General features: G+C 44.0%; 1 protein-coding gene across 1 annotated transcript in view; it reads right to left on the reverse strand.

The window, feature by feature from the left end:
• Nucleotides 1-19640, reverse strand: part of LOC147732932 (von Willebrand factor D and EGF domain-containing protein-like) — a 1979930-nt gene that overhangs the window by 743237 nt on the left and 1217053 nt on the right. The window contains exons 13-14 of the mRNA XM_086955141.1: nucleotides 18757-18890; nucleotides 11663-11836 (exon numbers count right to left, since the gene is read on the reverse strand). Coding sequence (XP_086811267.1) covers nucleotides 11663-11836; nucleotides 18757-18890 — 308 coding nt within the window. The remainder of the gene's footprint in view (nucleotides 1-11662; nucleotides 11837-18756; nucleotides 18891-19640) is intronic.

Genomic DNA, 19640 nt, shown 5'->3' on the forward strand with positions numbered 1-19640 from the left:
TGGTTTATGGAAATGAAGCCTTAAGGATAAGTTATCATACAGCCTTAGAGCCCGACATAGCAGGCTCTGCCATCCATTAAAGGCCCGCTTCAGCATTTAACAAGGGAGTGGGCTTTAATGGACAGTAGAGCCTGCTAAGGAGGGCTCTTAGGCTGTTAGAACATTCCACCCTTGGGGCTCCGTAAGGCCTTTGTTCACAGCAACAGCTGAGAACAAACATTGGAATGTTGATGCTCCGGGCTTCCACCAGCCATTAGTAGCCCAAAGCACTCCACTGACTTCAATTGAGCGCTCAACATTCCAATGTTCTCATCCTTGATAAATTAGCCCAATTCAAACTGTTCAGGCTCCTGTTTTTACCTCCCTTCATTCCTTTCCAGTACAGATCAGCTTAAAGTTGGCCTGATAGACCAATACCTGGGCTAATCCGGGGATTGTTCTATGCACTAGGGATGCCACTTTAAACTCATTGTGATGTGTAGAGTTAAATAGTGAAAAAGTATCTCCTACCAGTTGGTGTCAGTCATTAAAAAAAGCCCAAGTCGATTTGTGGATAGTCCCAATTTGAAGTTAAGGCCCCCAAATAGTCACTTCAAAAGTATTTTGTTTAATAGTCGCATGTTGTTAAAACTGGTTGGGATCTCTTATACAAAACCCAGACTCCAATCCAGCCCAACCTTTGCATTAATAACGATGAATTGAGACTGAGATCCATCCTGTTTGAGTTCAGTAGGCTGAGTAGAGCTGGAAGATCAATACTACTAAATCAAGTATTTTGTGTAATACTACCATAAATGAAATGTCTCATTTTCTCTACACCATCTTCCCTGCCCAAAAAAGCAGAACAAGCAACTTTTTTCAAACCAGATTTGCTTGGATGGAGTGTGAGAATTTGCAAAGAGGCTTGCAAAACACATTTTAACTGCAATGACGATCTGGCTACTGTCAGGCTTGGTAAAGTTCATGTTGGCTGCCAAAATGACATTTTTGGCAGCATCAGCTGCCTTGCCAATCCCTTTGCTCAACTGGCCGAAAGGAATCACCAGGCTGTTTGTCATCCCAATTTTGATGTATCTTGTAAAGAATGTACGTAATATGTGGTTCAAGCATGATTGAATGATTTTTAAAGGAAGCCTGCTGGGCGTCCGATACTGCAATTTGTATTTGATCTTTTATTGCTGTACTGCTGTATTGCTGTACTGCTTTAAATGATGTAAATTATCTTTTAATAATTAGTTGAATTTTTGTGGCTGGCTCTATGGCGGTGCGATCGGGGCCACTGCACCGGGCGTTGACCTGGGGGGCCGGGGGGGGGGGGGGGGCGGCATGTTCATCGTTTTCAAAGGCCCTGATGCCACATACATTGTCCCAGCAATTTTCAGGCATCAATAAAAATGACAACTCCAGTGATTAATGGTCTTCCTGGAGAAAGACCAGAGCTTTGCCTAGAGAATGTTTTGACTCATCATAGGGCAGAGGGTTAATGTGCCTGCTGCAAAGAACGTATCCCATTCACATCACAAAGAGCATATAAATATAAATAGGTCAATAGGTCACTGCTTTTGTCGGGGATCCTTTTGTTACTTGTAGTTTATAAGTTAAAATTATAATACATAGCAGTGAGCTATTAACTGCCATCAAAGAGCAGCATGCAAACTGCAAGGAAAATATTAGAGCTAGATATGTTTGCCCAGTCTGTTGTTGTCCTAATATTGCAAAATGGGTTCGTTTGGGTAGAAATCAATTATTAATATTAAAGAAAACTCCTAACAATTGTATTACATTTTAAATTCCGAATATGTGCTTATCCAGTCTAAGGACTCAAACTATACTATCAGTAAGGATGAACTGTGACTCCTCCTGTGAGCATCTGTCTTATGTAACATTTCCTATGTACTGATTTACACACCTATGATTGTTTCTGTGCAATGTGTGTGCGATGTAAAGTTTTCTGACATCTTAAACTGGTATGAGTGGTGCTATAAAACTTATATAATCTAATAGACAGTGCTTATGGAGACTTGAGGGACATTGTCAAATGGTCGTAGTGACGGAATCCATGGCTGAGGTTGTCATTGGGGGAGGGCCAACAAACATTGTCGCACAGGGACCCATCAGTGCTTAGGCCGGCCCTGAGTATGGATAGATTTCCTGTAGTATTTATTGCTTTTTCCAAATTTCAGGATATTTCTTGGTGTCTTGCACACCCCCTTTGAGTTATACCCCAATCAGTAGGTGCCTCATGCATACAGTAAAACAGTTCCTCTTCTATTTTTAATGAATAGACATTCACCTTAACATTATCAAAAGTATGTCAGTATCATGGTTTTACTTCACATCCAGATAATTTATTGGACTGTCTGGAAAATAAATCTGTTTTTGAAGATTTGACAAATTACTGACAAGTGGATGTCTTAATATCTCATCAAACTTGTGTGATCCTTCTTGACCTCTTACCAGACAGGAACATATGCCTTGCATTCTCTGCTCCCACACAACGCCTATTTTTGGTGGCTGCATGTAGTTCCATTTAGCCCATACTTCTAATCTGGATCCCTGTCACACAACTGACATTTTCTTATGGATGATTGAATAAGACATTATTATTATTATTATTATTATTATTATTATTATTATTATTATACAGCTTATAGAGCGCCTGGTTACTCCAAGGGAGTGTCCCCACACTGAACACCAGTTAGAACATGGCGGCTGTGCCACAGACCACCGCCCCACCCTACAGCCAGGTCCCCTAATGGGACGGCTACCTCAAGCCTAATTCCAGCCATCCAAAGTCAAACAGAAAAGCTATGTATTAAGTTTTTTTCAAAATACCATCTCTGAACGGCACTTCCTAAGGTCAACATGGAGGTTGTTCCAAGCTTTGGCCGCGAGGAATCCAAAAGAACTCCCACCTGCCCGTACCTTCCGCACCCTAGACATGTCAACTTTGCCGTGCCCAGGGACCGGAGGCAGCGTTCAGGTCTGTAGACTGTGAGAAGAGGGTGCAGAAAGCTAGACCCTTGTTTGTAGAAAATCCTATGGGTGAAACACAAGGCCTTAAAAGTCACTCTGGCTTTAATGGGCAGCCAGTATAGTTTCCTCAGAGCCTCTCTGACCGGGGCCCACCTATGGATATCCAGTATTAGACGTTCTGCCGCATTCTGAACCTTCTGCAGGATGTGCAAATTTTTCTGTGTCACCCCCAGGTACAAGCTGTTGCAGTAGTCTAGACACGACATAACAAGAGCCTGTATAATCGTCCGTCTAGCCTCTACTGGGAGAAGGTCCAAATTTTTTCGCACATCCTCAGAGTGCCAAAACAGACGCCAACCACAGATAATATCTGTTCCGAGAATGAAAGGAAGTCATTGAACCACACTCCCAGGTTCTTTGCATTGGCCTTAGGGGTTGGGGGTGGGCCCATCTCCTCCGGCCAAGTGTGACGAGAGGGAGGGTTGCTTACCCACCACCATCACCTCCGTTTTTTCTGCATTCAGCTGCAAGCAGCTGAGCTTCATCCAGTTGACGAGTACCCCTAAGCAGGCCTTAAATCTGGCAGCCGTCCCACCTCCTCTTGTTCCAGGGTAACTATCAGCTGTGTATCATCAGCATATGATACCAGTTTTACCAAATGTCTCAGCACAATGTTTGCCAAAGGGCGCATGTAAATATTAAATAGGGTGGGGCTAAGAGCCGAGCCATGTGGTGTGCCTTGCAGCAATTGACAGACTCTGGATTCTAAAGGATGCTGGAGTACCTGGAAAGACCTGTTTGCCAGGTAATTTTTTATCCACCTCCATATCACTCCACCGACCTCGGCCTCCCACAGCCGTTCTAGGAGAAGGCCGTGGGAGACCGTGGTGAACGCGGCACTGAGGTCAAGGAGCTCTCCACGTCATGGGCCCCGGATCCCTCAACAACCGCCTCACGTTCTACACGCCAACCCGCAAGCTCCACTCCGCTAGCCCCGCCCTCGCCACCGTCCCACGGATTCGCAGAAACACCACCGGAGGAAGATTATTCTCCTACCTGGCTGCCAAGACATGGAACTCCCTCCCCGCCAACCTATGACTGACCCAGGACCATCTCACCTTCGAGAAAAACCTCAAGACCTGGCTATTCGAGCAGTAGCAGCACCCCCCCTCCCTTCAGCGAGCACCTTGAGACCCTCACGGTGAGTAGTGCACTCTATAAATGTACTGATTGATTGATTGACTGATTGATTGATGAGTTCAGTAGCTCTATCCTCATCGGCTGCCATTTTTAGAGCCTCTGAAGCAAACAGAAGAGTGGACTTGGTACTATGTTTGGGTCTAAACCCAGATTGAGTTTCATGCAGTACTTGTCTCTCTTCCAAAAATAGGGATAGTTGGTCGTTCAGATGTTTCTCCGCAACCTTAGCCACATAGGGTAGAAGAGATATAGGTCTTAGGTTTTCTGGGAAAGCAGGGTCGTGGGAGGATTTTTTTTAATAATGGTACCACCGTACACCGTAGCATGCTTCCATTTGCTAGGGACCTCACCAGAGCTAAGAAAAGTGTCCAGGAGTGAAGTGAGAACTGGAGCAATTACTTCTTTCCCTATCCTCACATATTTTGGGGGAATCGGGTCATGGGGTGACCCAGATTTAACTGCCTCCATAAGGTTAAGAACTTCACTTACTTCAGGTGGGCGAAAAGTAAAGCGATTGTTACTACCTGACCCATCTATTGCAGGAGCAGGTATATGATTCCCGCTACTTTCCGGAAAAGGCAGCATAGATAATATCAATCTTGCTCAAAAAGAAGTCTGCAACCTGATTGCAGTAGTCAGTGGAGGCGGGCACTGTAGCTGTTGTGCGATCAAGAGAGGACAGTTCTCCTACCACATTCAAAATGTTCTTAGTGGAGTTTTTGGCCGCTTCAATATAGTCACAGTAAAACTTCCTTCGTACTCTCCTAGTACGTTGGTGGTACACACCTTTAGGGCTGCCAGATAAAGCGCCCTATTCTCATTAAGGTAATTCTTCCTCCAGCAACGTTCAAGGCGCTTGCAATCTCTTTTTAAGAGGGCCAATTCCATCGAGAACCATTTAGCGGAGGGGGTTTTCCGTTTGCTTTTACCTGTTTTCAAGGGATCATCAGCTGCCCCCTTGATCCACAGCTATATCTACTTCGCTCCCCAAAACTGGGATACTGGATGCCAACTTATCCCCAAAAGCCTCGGGGCTTAACGCATCCCATTTCCAAACCAATGGGGGTGCCACGTGCTTACCTAAACTGCAGGGGATCTTTGAGGAGTGTGTGATGGTAAAAGGGAGACAACAGTGGTCAGACCATACTATGGGTACAAGTGGCAGTGCGTCTACCACAGTACTGTTAGTAAAAATATTGTCCAGTGTATGACCTTTGTTATGAGTCGGGGAATTGACCAGAAGAGTTAGCCCCATAGCCTGGAGCCCTTGAAAAAATTCCTGTGAATCCCTGTTCTCTAAATCCTCCAAATAAAGATTCAGATCCCCCAACAAGATAAAATTAGGGTATCGAATGACATAAGGGGGCAGTGTCTCAGCTAGATCATTGAGAAAGGCTCTCGCTGGGCCAGGAGGTCTATACATAAGCAAGCCTGGGATAGAGCTAACGCTATTTGTAACCAACCTAAAAAAGGCTGCTTCGCAGCTAGACAGCGAAATTCTAGCCAGCTTTAACTGGAATTCTTTCCTGAATATCACGGTGAGACCTCCCCCCTGTCCCACTCTGTCAACCCTGAGAATGGCATACCCTCCTGTAGAGCGACCAGGACATCCGGTGCAGATTGTTCATTTAACCAGGTTTCCACCAGGAACAACCCTACTGGTTTCTGGTCCACAAGTAAATCGTGTATTTCAAGACTGTGTTTACTAAGGGACCTGCAGTTGAGGGGGAGCCAGAGCAAAGGGTCCGGGGTATTGCTCTTACCTGTCCGACTTTGTCTGTCTTCCCTGCCTGCAGCCAAATGAAAATCACAGTGTCCACACCGCCTTGCACCTTCATCAACTGTTAAAGAATGGAGGCACGTTGGGGCTGTAAACCCTCTCAGGTACCGCAGTTCCATAGAAGTATAATCCAGGGGTCCAGGCCCCTGGCGCCGTTCGGTCGCGGACAGGCACAGAAGGGCTTGCCTTTGGTGCGCGGGCGCAGACTTTAGCACATGTGTTGAAATAGATTGTGTGTGGGGAGCACTAGACTGCTCCTGCAGCACCACACACTCAAGCGGAAGTGGGAGGCCGGAGGTGAGGCCAGGAGCACCAAGGAATACTCACAGCACCCTCCACTCAATCGGCACCAGCCGTGTTGGACCAGGGCAAGAGTATCCTCGGTGCAGAAACAGGACCCGCTCTCCATGAGTAGCCCCACACCCACTGAGCTTGATTCTGAAAAGTATTGTGCAGGCTAAAAACAATAACAGCAAAATTAAAAAAGCAGCACACTGCGAGATATAAGCATGTACCAACCACTTACATTTTAAATATAATGCCCCCAGCAGAGCAGCACCAAGGACTTACTAGTGTCATACTTAGTAGACATACTTTTTACACAGATTCACAACCGATGTTTTATACACATTCCTGCTAAAGCAGCGTTTGAACCTTTGTTGGAATAAATGACATTGCTTGCTTCCAATTGAGGTGGTAAGTGCAAATGTTTACTTACAAATCTCTTAAACAATGTTGGATTAATACAACATTGGTGCACAGGTGACACAGAGTTCTGGCGTTCAATGCACTTTTTACTGAGAGTATTTTTTACTATTTTTGTCACAGCACCTTCTTAAATGTCTACCAATTGATTTTCCTGACTCTATGATGACCTGTTAAGAGCCTAATGTACAAAGGAACATATGTACAAGCTCCTATCGCCATGGGAACGTCACTTTTTGTGACGTTCCCGTGGCGATAGGGGCCTTGCCTTATGTACAAGGCAACATTAGGCCACTTAACGTGGCTTAACGCTGCCTTGTACATAAGACACCCTTTCACGCTATGTTCAGCGTGAAAGGGTCTTGCAGTGGGTGTTGTGGTGGGCGTTCCACTACTGCAACACTCATTGTATTTGACGCTGCCCCCTATGTACAAGGGTGGCGTACATAGGAGGCAGCGCCAACATTAAGACCATGAAAACCCTGGTCTTAAGGTGATGAAAGGGGGAGAAATGCATTATTTCTCCTTGTTTTTGCTTTTTCCATGTGTGCTGCCTTTTGCAGCACACATGGAAAAAGCAAAATGCCATGGTTTGTTTTGTACAGGAAGGTGTTCCTTCCTGTACATAAAAAAACAGGGACACCACCTATACATAACCAATCCTACCCTGCACATAGACACTCTGGTGCAAGGGTGCCTACGTTGGCGCTAAGTTATGAAACGTAGCACCATCGCTGGTGGATATGCAAGGCTGCACCACATTCTTGTTACTATGGTGCAGCCTTGCATTTCCATAGTGGCGGAGCATGTCATTAGGCCAAGGAGGCTAACGACACGCTCTGCCACTTTGTCGTACATATGGCCCAAAGTGTTTTAACGTATGCAAAACTTCAGGTTGGCTATTTTCTGAGGACCTGCAACTGCTAAAACATTTTTTGAAATCTATTAAACCCAGCTAACCCAATTAATGATTCAGAAAATGTTGTTGAATCATTAAATGGATTGAGGAAACAATAAGCAATCTTTATTTGGAAAGATTTTTTTAAGGGTTCACTCTAAATACTGATTCCTGATGTTTGTAGGAATGAACCCTGTTTGCAAAACATTATTATTTAACTCCGAAATCAAAGGAGGTGGCAACCATCAGGGGACCCGGCAGACATGAATAACTATTGCCACATATCCAACATCCCCACCTTGGTTAAACTGCTGGAAAAGTGTGTTCACACACAGCTTAGCAACCACATAGACCACTTACACCTGCTCGACCAATTCCAATCAGGTTTCCATTCAGGGCACAGTACTGAATCAGCCATGTCCCACATAATTGATGATGCATTAAAAATCCTGGACCAAAACGAAGTCTGTTTACTAATCCTGCTTGACCTATCCTTGGCCTTCGACTCAGTCAAACACAACAACTTACTAGATCTCCTGAAACATAGAATGGAACTATCCGGATCGGTCCTAAATTGATTAATCTCCTTCCTTCAAAATAGAACATAAAGACTCGAGGTCAATCAATCCTTAACCAAACCCACCCAGTCACCTCAGGAGTACCAGAGGGTTTATCCCTCTGTTCTACACTTTTCACCCTGTTTATGGAACCACTCACCAAATTTCTCAGCACCTGAATTGACCACTATCACATGTATGCAGACGACACACAACTCTACATAAAGATTCATTCACTTAAGGACATCAAATCTCTCAATTCAATGCTCCAAAACACGCAGAACTAGTTGACTAAACAACATTTAAAACTGAAAACCCTCAGAACCGAATTCCTCCTAATCGCCCATCAACCATCATTCTCGAGTGTTTGAGGTACCTAACAGCACTCAATGGTCAACCTCTCATCATCGACTCAGCGAAATCGCTGGGAATAACTCTGGGCAATAAACTAAATATTCAGAAACACGTCAGCGCTTCGACAAAAGGAGCATATTTCCAGATGAACACCCTGAGAAGACTGAAACCCTTCCTGCTTGCAAATTATTTCAACCAGGCAGTTCAAGCTCTAGTAATTCCTAGAGTGGAGTATGGGAGTGTCTCTCTCTGTGGCCTTCCCAGATCGACGACAGCCCCTCTAAGAGCCTCAATCAACGCATCTGCAAGAATCATCCCAGGCTCGAATAGAAACTGTCACATCTCCCCTTCCCTACGTGCCCTCAATTGGCTACTTTTTGAGGCCAGAATTCATCTGAAAATCGCGTGTATGACGCAAAAGGCCATACATCACAAAACCCTGAGATATCTAGCTGCAAAAATTTGTGCTATCGGGGGTAACAGAACACCAGGAGCTCCTATAATCTTCTACTGAAACTACAACAATTCACCAAGAAGAAAACATACAACCCGACCTTCACAGGAAAGGCTTCCAGGATTTGGAATGCCTAACCCCCAGAAATGAGACAGAACCGTTCTACGTAATTTTTCAAAAAAGAAATGAAACCGATTCTCTTGGACAAATTCACTTGAACTTTTTATACATCTGTGTATATATTTGCTGCTCTGTAATAGTTACTACTTTTGTATTAGTCTAACCTATATTATTTTTATACATGTATATTTGCCCTGTAAAGAGCTCTGATCCCCCAAGGGTCTTGTTCAGCTATATAAAACCTTCAACATAAATAAACCCATTTGCAAAAACGAAAGAGTTTCCCAAGAGGCCCCTTCCACTTTGTATATGCTGGCAAAACAATCTTCAAGGATTATGTTGGTCCATGTTTGCATAAATTTACCTTTTTTAAAAATGCATCATGTTTTCTTTTAAGGAAAGTGGGCTGCATTTGAAAAATACAAGTTTCCCTAATTTAAAACCTACCACGAAAATGGTGATCTACTGACCTCAATCATAGCGGGTTTCAATTTGGGACATACCTCAAGAATATTGATGATGTAGTCTGAATTATGAACCCACCTATTAGTAACTAGGTCAGTTATGAAAATCAACTACAATTTGGTGAAAGTTGATGTCCAATTTGCACCCATTTTCTGCCTAATCCATTCTTTGTCCACGATGCCTGCAGTTACTTGCTAGCTGTCAGTCATCAAACATCGGCATGTGGTCTACTAAGCAGTGTGAGGTCTCAAGAGAGTAGCCTACATATGTCACTGGTAAGAACTTGTTGGACTGGCTCTTAAAATTGTATTCTGACTTTTTGCTCACTACAGGCCTACAATATGTTTGTGTACTTTTCTTTTTTTATATATCAATATTTCTATTTTGCTTTATGTACCAACAACAAAATGAGCAGAAACTTGCACCCAGAACAGTAAAATAACCTGGGTTGGAGAGCAGCTGCACAGTGTCAGCATATAACAATTTCACAGACAGTGACTTATCTATAGGATAGGTAGGTCCTCTCTAAATACTTTAATTGGTACTCTGCACTATTAGTTTATTGTCAAGGGTTTACCTGGCCTTGATGAATGCCCGAGACAACTCAGCTCAAATAATTGAGCAGAAAAATGTTGGGAAGTTCAGTCAGTAGCACATAATGGCCATAGTACCCACATATGTCCCCTGACAACAACCTATGATACACCGAATTAAAGGATACTTTGTGGATTATCCTAAGGTTTTTTTACACTTTGAAATGGATCCAAGTTTTATCCCGTGATAAATAAGTACTTTCTAAGAACTCTCTCAGGCCAGCACCACCATGAGTGTTCTGCCCTGGTAGTACCACCTAACCAGGGTGTGATGAAGTGGCAAATGATGATATACAAAAGAGGTACGATGGGCTTTTGGCAAGGTCCAGCATATGCGTCAACAGTCATGAGAAAAACAAGTAATATGCTGTTCCTAATTGTTTAAAAACTGAGTCTGTTAAAGGGATCTAGAAGTGATCGACTATGAATGAATCAGAAGTGGGAATCCATTTTATTTGAATGTAGGGCCCTCACACACCCAGATGGGTGTCATGCTTCGGTAATTCTGCTTCTTGTAATCATGATTGTTTTTGCGAATCAGCCTCTTACACCCACATGCATCAACCTATTTAGGAAGTGCAAACGGTGCGAATTGGTAAATTCAGCCGTTTGCACTTCCTAAATACGTTTTTGGGATGCATCATGCTTTTTTGAGAAATTCACTATTTTTTGTGATTTCCAAAAATGCGATTGCTTTTAAGGAATCGCAAATTTGCGATTCCTTAAAAGCAATGCATGATTGTTTTCATAATTGCGAATTAGGAATTAGGAGGTGCAAATTACCACGAGGTTGAACCTCGTGGTAATTTGCGAAAAGTTTTGAAAATGCTGAAAAATGCATTTTTTACACTTTCATGTTTCAGACACATATGTCCTTAGGACATGTGTGTGTGAAACATGCCCTTCAAATTACATTTCTGGGGTGCAGGGGGGGTCCTTTGGACCCCCCTCTGCACCCTTGGAATGCATTAACAAATTGCGATTTTCCAAAAGAAAATCGCAATTTGTTAAAGCCTTCCCATTGATCCCTATGGGCCTTTTGGCCCATAGGAATCAATGGGAATTGCGAATTTTCACTTTGGAATTCGCATAATATTTGCGATTCGGTACAAATTGCGATTTTTACTGAATCGCAAATAATTTGCGAAAATATACATGCATCCCATTTTGCGAATTCCAAATTGCGATTCGCTATTTTTCGCAATTTGGAATTCGCAAAAGGCCGGGATGATGCATGTGGCCGTGTTTACTCCCTTGTGTGCCTTTACCTTCTGTCCATAATAAGAAACCTGATTTTGTTTCATACATTACAGAATTGTGTGAAACGTCTGTTTAGATATTGGTTGTCGGAGACTTCTGTGAAGAGGTTGAAGATGTCAGTCCTCTTCCTAGCTCAGAGCCTCAAACAGCCATTAGATCCTGTAAGAAAGGGGAGACAAGCTACATATATGCACGTTTAATTATGTTTGGAGACGTTCCAGTCTTAATTATCTTCACTACAGAACAAAATATTCTCTAGCAAGACAAAATTAAAGTATATTTAAAGCAGCAGAATCTTACTTTCACACTCCATCTTGCAAATGGCAGGTTATCCATGAGGAAACCACTTGGTTCAGCATCTGTCCCATTAGCAAATGGGAACGTGCAGTCAACAACTTCAGAACTCAGATAAATTCCTGCAGAAGTCTCTCTCTCTCTTGGCAGCCAGTCACGACCATCATACTGTTCAAAATTAAAACGAAAGAAAAAGGCATATGAACAAGAATTGTCTATCCTCCTTTCTGCATTTATTATGTTTCAGAGAGAATGAATAAATACAAAAATAAATGTCCCTGAGTTTCACAAACTCATGTTCAAATGCACCAATCAATTTAACAAATATCCATGGAATTTCTATTTAGTTCCTCACATGTTTTGTTAGGACAATGCATATAACGTACAATTAATGTTCTTCCTTCTAATGCGATTTTTTTTAAATTATGCAACTGTTTTTGAAGGACAGAAGGGAACCAGAGACTGAGGGGCATATTATCAACAAACTGCGATACATATTGCAAAAGGCACTTCGCGCGATTTACATATTCGTCCTCTAGCGCTGAATTACATCGCTGTGTTAGCAGCGTATTAGCAACGATTTGCTAACAGGCGAAGTACTGCGATAATCCTCAGCGTGTGAAATCCAGCGATGATTTGACAGCGCTAATGAAAAGCTTGTTTATAGGGGAGTGTTTACTTAACCTTACAATCCACCTCCTATAGGCAAAAATGGTAAGTCAGGTTTTATTCAGGCGTTAGGATTATGCGCTAATGGGAGCTTAGCGCTCCTTTTCTCATTGCCACGCGGGTTCGGAGTAGCGTTGATAATACAGCTTATACTAAACGAAGACCATTTGCTATAATGACATGTCAGAGGGAAGCGTCTGATGTGTTCTGGTGCATGCACGTTTTCAAAAAGGTTACACAGACAAGAGAGGTATTTGCTAATGGTTCAAAAACTTGTGGCATCTGCTTGCAAATTTCAGCATTCCTGCTGGTTTCGACGTCTGACTGTGAAGCACTATCAATTGCGCAACAGTGCATGTTTTTAGATCTGGACTAAAGACAGATTTAGCTGCCTCGCCAGCCACATGTTCCCCTAAAACATTTATAAGCATACATGCATATATAGAGGCTTTTAAACAACTTTCTTTCACCATTGGGCTGTTCATATGTCTGTCAAATAATGCTCCCTTCCATTACAGAATAAAGTATAAATCAATGGACCACGTCACTTCAGACATTGGATGACTTTCCTTTGACTGACTGAATGCTAAACTGCTTATGCTTTTGATCTATTTAACTGTTGCCAACAAAGTTGTGTGTACTTCCGATACTTACAATCAATCTCGTAAGCTCACACTGAAGATGAGGGAAATCTCTGAAACCCAGGCCAAACACTCTGATGCTGTCACATTCGTAAACACGGATATCACACAAACCACTGTTCTCCAAATCAGTAATCTCTGGAGGGTATGCTAGAAGGAGAAACAATATGTATGAGAGTATGCCAGTTTCGAAATAAGGTACATTAATTCCTGTAACATCAATTGCTTTGGGCAAATTTTCATAAAATCATTAATTGCGAATAGAGACTGTTCACAAATGCCTTGCCATTTCTGAATTGACACCAGAAGATCATTGTAAAGTTTTCACGCACAGGTGTTTGCTTCTTATTATCAAACTGAGTGAAATTAATTATTATCTTGTTTCGTTCTTGTCTTTTCTATTCTTTTAAAAACATGAAGGCTTGGTTAACCATTCACAGTATTAAATACAGAGGGGCATATTTATGGAAGGGGTTGTGTCGCATTTGCACCATGCAACACAACGTTGCAAGTGCGACACATGCCTAAAATGTCATTTCTGAAGCCACAATTCAGAAAAGGGGGTGGTGATGGACAGAGTATCTGAATTAAACAGAACACTCGTACCCAGTCAACAGATCAGGATTCAAGCAAGCCGGGCCGACGACGGCTGAAATGCCAGAAACCGGTCCCCGGAAGCTTGTTTCTTTCCCAGTGTAAGAATTGGCTTGGTAGTTTGGTTTGCCCTGTTCCCATCATGCACTGGGACAGGAACAGACTAATTTGCATATAGCCAGGTTCTGAGCTGGGATGGTGCAGTGAGCTAAAAAAATGGTGTTGGATCTAGCCCTGATCTCTTGACTGGGTGAGAGTATTCTGCTTAATTCAGAAACTCTGTCCATCACCACCCCTTGTTGTTAAATATTTCTGAAGCCACGGCGTGGACCTGAGTGGCTTCATAAATTTGGAGTAACGCAATGCAGCGCAAATCACTGCGTTGCATTACTATGCCCTGGGAAGGCATTCCATGAGCGTTGCGTGGGTGTTCCCACTCAACTGCCATGGTTTTTGACGCATTGCGAGACCTACCAAAAGTGGGAGACCTGAGAATAGACCAAAACGATACTCCTTCTCAGGGGAGGTGTAACCAGGAGAAATATCTTTATTTCCCATGCTACTTTCTCTTTATATGTGTGCTGCATTCTGTTATTCTTCAGCACACATAGAAAGAGGAATATGATTCTTAGGCTGTTTTTGTTCAGGAAGGTCTTCCTTTCTGCAGATAAACAATCCTGCATGTAACGCAGGCACTGTGGTGCAAGGGTGCCTGTGGTAGTGCTTAGCATCCAAAACTGCACCAGCACAGGGACGAAGGCTGAAATGCACCATAATGTTTTAAATGCAGCGCAATCCCGCCCTGTGCTGCATGACATTTTTATAAATATGCTCCAGAGACCAAATTGTATAAACATTTCACTGGTACAGAAAACTTGCAAATTGTCTGCAAAGAAGTTTTGCTCTACTTTATTTACGTCAGCAATTCTTTTGAAAAGGGCAAACAGTAGAAAAATGGAGGATTTGTACTGTGAGCCACATTATAAATCATAAAGTTCACATATTTCATTAAACAATTTTGAATTCATGTCGCAGATTTATCAAACAAAATAATCCACTCCCTGAATAATTTAATGAATGAGAAAAATGTTTTACACTGTTTAATTGTCAGTGGAAACTGTATTAAATCCATTTCCTAACATGTATATTTGTAAAGTGCACATTCACCCAGAAGGGTATCTTGGTGCTGTATAATAGACCCCGCTTTATCCCAGCCACTATTAGACAATTAACAGTTAGTGCAAATGGATTTGCATAATAATTCAGAGAAAGGTTTCTGTAATAATGAGTGAAATTGTACATATCATGAACAGGTTAAAAATGTTGTTCTATTATTGATTAATCTTTCAACAAACCTGTTATCCTTTGGGTGGTTTTCCGTCAAACTTTTTGTCTTCCTCCCTTCACTTTTTTCAGAAATTCTTTCGTTGTTAGCCTCAGGACTCGGTTTACTTTACCACTGCTAACCAGTTTTAAAATGCTTACGGTCTCTGCCCTCAACAAGGTAAAATTGGGTACAAAAAGCGCTACGTGGGTGGCAACGTCTAGAGGGTCGCAGAGTAGATGTACGTCGACCGATAGGTCTAGACAGGTTGTCCCAGTTACTGGTCATGCTCCCGAACACATGCTCGTCCCCGTTCGAGACCTGTTTGTTCCGGACTGCATTTACGCTGGCATTTCACGGGGCTATGAGAGTTAGTGAGCTGGTTGCAAGGAACAAACAGGATGTGACGGGGGGCTTGTGCAGGGAGCATGTTCAGATCAGGGGGGACGCGATGATTGTCTCCTTTCCCCGGTCTAAGACTGACCAAGATGGGAGAGGGGACTGTACGATCATTCGCAGGAACCCCGAGTCATCCATGTGTCCGGTACAGTGCTTAGAAGATTACCTAGCACAGAGAGTGGCATCATGGGAGGGGACGTTGTTGAGGCATGCAGACGCCACCCCGCTGACGAGGTTTCAGTTTCAACGGGTGCTTGCAATGGCCATTGCCGCAGCGGGCTTGGACCCGGGCGAATTTGGGACCCACTCCTTTCGTATAGGGGCTGCCACTGAAGCTACAGCCAGGGGTCTTAATGTAGAACAAGTGAAACGTGTGGGGCGTTGGTCCTCCAATTGTTATAAGAGGTACGTGCGATTGCACATGTTGTGAAGCTGTATTCATGTACTCACGCCTCTTGTCTTTCGTTTATTTTCAGTTGTGCAAGCTTACGCGGCAGGGCAAACTGAGCAGTCGACCCAACACCAGGCCAGCGGTCGCACGTCACCGGCTGTGAAGAAGGAGGTGTGGGTCGTGGGCCACTCATACGTGAGACGGGCCGCAGACGTATTCAAAGCAGGTGACATGATTCACATAGCTGGGGAATACGGGTACAGAGTGTCCTTCTACGGAAGGGGCGGTCTCTGTATTGACCAGTTTCAGGAATTTTTTGAGGGCCTGTTAGGGCGGATGAGGTCACCGCCGTCCATAGTCATAGTACATTTGGGGGGCAATGATTTGGTCACCACCGGTAGACGACTGCTCCTGGAGGCTATGCTTTCCACGGTAAGTTGGTTAGCGAGGAGAGTTCCGGGGTGCCTAATTGCGTGGTCTCATATGATCCCACGAAAAGTGTGGCGGGGGGCTATCTCGATCCCTGCTTTGAATCATTCGGTTAAAAAGTTGAATAACAAAGTAAGTAGGTTGTTCCGGTCCAAGACATTGCATTCAATCTCGCATAATTGTATTAATGATGATAGTATGTATCTGGGGGATGGTGTGCATCTGTCGGGGGCGGGGAACGAGTTACTCATAGGAGACTTCCTAGCTTGGTTAAAATCTGTAAAGCATGACCTATAGGTAGGAGTTTTGTGGGGGGTCCGGATAGCCGGTCAACTATCCGGACCTGTGGCGGTAAGGTCATGATCGGTGAGCACTAATTGGTAGATCCCTATGAGTGGGCGTCACCCAACACGGATGGGAGCGCTCGGGAGAGGTGGCCATTGGCCCCTCAGTGGGGAGGCGGTCCCGTCTAAGGGCGGGTCGCCGGAAGTAAAGGAAAGGCGGTCAAGGCCCCTTCCTTTGTAGGAGGGGTTACAGCCCCCTCCTGGGGAATTTCCCGGGGCTAGTGTCATCTGCGACGGCAGATGCGGTAAGTTGTGTGGGGTGGGGAGAGGTCAACGATACCTTCTAGATACCACACACAAGTGTTCGAACGACCTTTAAATGGCGTCGAGTCTTAAGTGCCCCCGTCAAGTCAAGGGAAATTGTTAGTAGTTGCACTTGTGGTAAGCCCCTGTGCCATCGCCCCTCCTAAGTGGGAGGGGTAAGTCTGGTTAGGGATCTTGACACCGGTTATGACCTTGCCGTTGGCCCTTAAACGTTAGGATGTACAATTTCAGTGTTCTTAGAGAATGTTTTGTAGGATGCTAGTTCGGCTAGGAGAACCTCTGTATTAGAGATTATGTTAAGGTTAGCCAAACATCGTAATGTGATAATGAAATTGTACATAACATAAAAACGTTTAATGTTTTAATTTTTGTTTTAATAAATACGGCCGGGATGGTCACTCCATCCCACATCCAAAAACTTCAAGAACTGTTTCCGGTTTCCCTCCTTTTGGGGATTGTGTTGAGAGGGGGTGGCGGGTATCTCAGCCATATGGAAAGGGGCGACCACTCGGTCCCCCCGAACGTATGGATGAGTGCCTCGATCCCCCCGGGAAGCCATTTTTGGGCGGGAGGCGCGTCTCGGCTGGTATGCCCGAAGCGGCGTAGCCGGGGCGCGCCTTTTTCCGCCCTAGAGTGGGCTGGCCTAGACACCGACGCAGCCAGCCACGCCCCCGGGGCAGGCAGGGGCGGGTTCTCGCCCGCCCTGAAGACGGATAAAAGAAGGCGCAAGACCAGAAGACGTCCTCTTGTTCTTGTGCTCCGAAGCTGCACCTCCTCGCTACACGTGAGCTCGGGACGGAACGAAGAGCCAATTTTGACCCACCCACCAGCCCCTGAGGACAGCAAAGTTGTTGTGCAATAAAGTGAATTGATAAGTTTGTTTTTCCGTTTCGTTTACAGGCTATAACAGTATCAGTTTGTGGTTAATAAAGATGGTGAATATCGTTTAGGTTGTTACGATTAAAGTGATTTGATGTGATGTTACATTTTTAGCATGTTCCTTCGGTCGTAGCGACCAATGTTTTCATAGGTTGAAGAACTGTCGTATTTATTTTTGGTAGGCGGTAAGGTCATGATCGGTGAGCACTAATTGGTAGATCCCTATGAGTGGGCGTCACCCAACACGGATGGGAGCGCTCGGGAGAGGTGGCCATTGGCCCCTCAGTGGGGAGGCGGTCCCGTCTAAGGGCGGGTCGCCGGAAGTAAAGGAAAGGCGGTCAAGGCCCCTTCCTTTGTAGGAGGGGTTACAGCCCCCTCCTGGGGAATTTCCCGGGGCTAGTGTCATCTGCGACGGCAGATGCGGTAAGTTGTGTGGGGTGGGGAGAGGTCAACGATACCTTCTAGATACCACACACAAGTGTTCGAACGACCTTTAAATGGCGTCGAGTCTTAAGTGCCCCCGTCAAGTCAAGGGAAATTGTTAGTAGTTGCACTTGTGGTAAGCCCCTGTGCCATCGCCCCTCCTAAGTGGGAGGGGTAAGTCTGGTTAGGGATCTTGACACCGGTTATGACCTTGCCGTTGGCCCTTAAACGTTAGGATGTACAATTTCAGTGTTCTTAGAGAATGTTTTGTAGGATGCTAGTTCGGCTAGGAGAACCTCTGTATTAGAGATTATGTTAAGGTTAGCCAAACATCGTAATGTGATAATGAAATTGTACATAACATAAAAACGTTTAATGTTTTAATTTTTGTTTTAATAAATACGGCCGGGATGGTCACTCCATCCCACATCCAAAAACTTCAAGAACTGTTTCCGGTTTCCCTCCTTTTGGGGATTGTGTTGAGAGGGGGTGGCGGGTATCTCAGCCATATAAGCATACATGCATATATAGAGGCTTTTAAACAACTTTCTTTCACCATTGGGCTGTTCATATGTCTGTCAAATAATGCTCCCTTCCATTACAGAATAAAGTATAAATCAATGGACCACGTCACTTCAGACATTGGATGACTTTCCTTTGACTGACTGAATGCTAAACTGCTTATGCTTTTGATCTATTTAACTGTTGCCAACAAAGTTGTGTGTACTTCCGATACTTACAATCAATCTCGTAAGCTCACACTGAAGATGAGGGAAATCTCTGAAACCCAGGCCAAACACTCTGATGCTGTCACATTCGTAAACACGGATATCACACAAACCACTGTTCTCCAAATCAGTAATCTCTGGAGGGTATGCTAGAAGGAGAAACAATATGTATGAGAGTATGCCAGTTTCGAAATAAGGTACATTAATTCCTGTAACATCAATTGCTTTGGGCAAATTTTCATAAAATCATTAATTGCGAATAGAGACTGTTCACAAATGCCTTGCCATTTCTGAATTGACACCAGAAGATCATTGTAAAGTTTTCACGCACAGGTGTTTGCTTCTTATTATCAAACTGAGTGAAATTAATTATTATCTTGTTTCGTTCTTGTCTTTTCTATTCTTTTAAAAACATGAAGGCTTGGTTAACCATTCACAGTATTAAATACAGAGGGGCATATTTATGGAAGGGGTTGTGTCGCATTTGCACCATGCAACACAACGTTGCAAGTGCGACACATGCCTAAAATGTCATTTCTGAAGCCACAATTCAGAAAAGGGGGTGGTGATGGACAGAGTATCTGAATTAAACAGAACACTCGTACCCAGTCAACAGATCAGGATTCAAGCAAGCCGGGCCGACGACGGCTGAAATGCCAGAAACCGGTCCCCGGAAGCTTGTTTCTTTCCCAGTGTAAGAATTGGCTTGGTAGTTTGGTTTGCCCTGTTCCCATCATGCACTGGGACAGGAACAGACTAATTTGCATATAGCCAGGTTCTGAGCTGGGATGGTGCAGTGAGCTAAAAAAATGGTGTTGGATCTAGCCCTGATCTCTTGACTGGGTGAGAGTATTCTGCTTAATTCAGAAACTCTGTCCATCACCACCCCTTGTTGTTAA

The sequence above is a fragment of the Lissotriton vulgaris genome, chromosome 2_1 (assembly GCF_964263255.1).
Source record: "Lissotriton vulgaris chromosome 2_1, aLisVul1.2, whole genome shotgun sequence".
NCBI classification, from domain to species: domain Eukaryota; kingdom Metazoa; phylum Chordata; class Amphibia; order Caudata; family Salamandridae; genus Lissotriton; species Lissotriton vulgaris.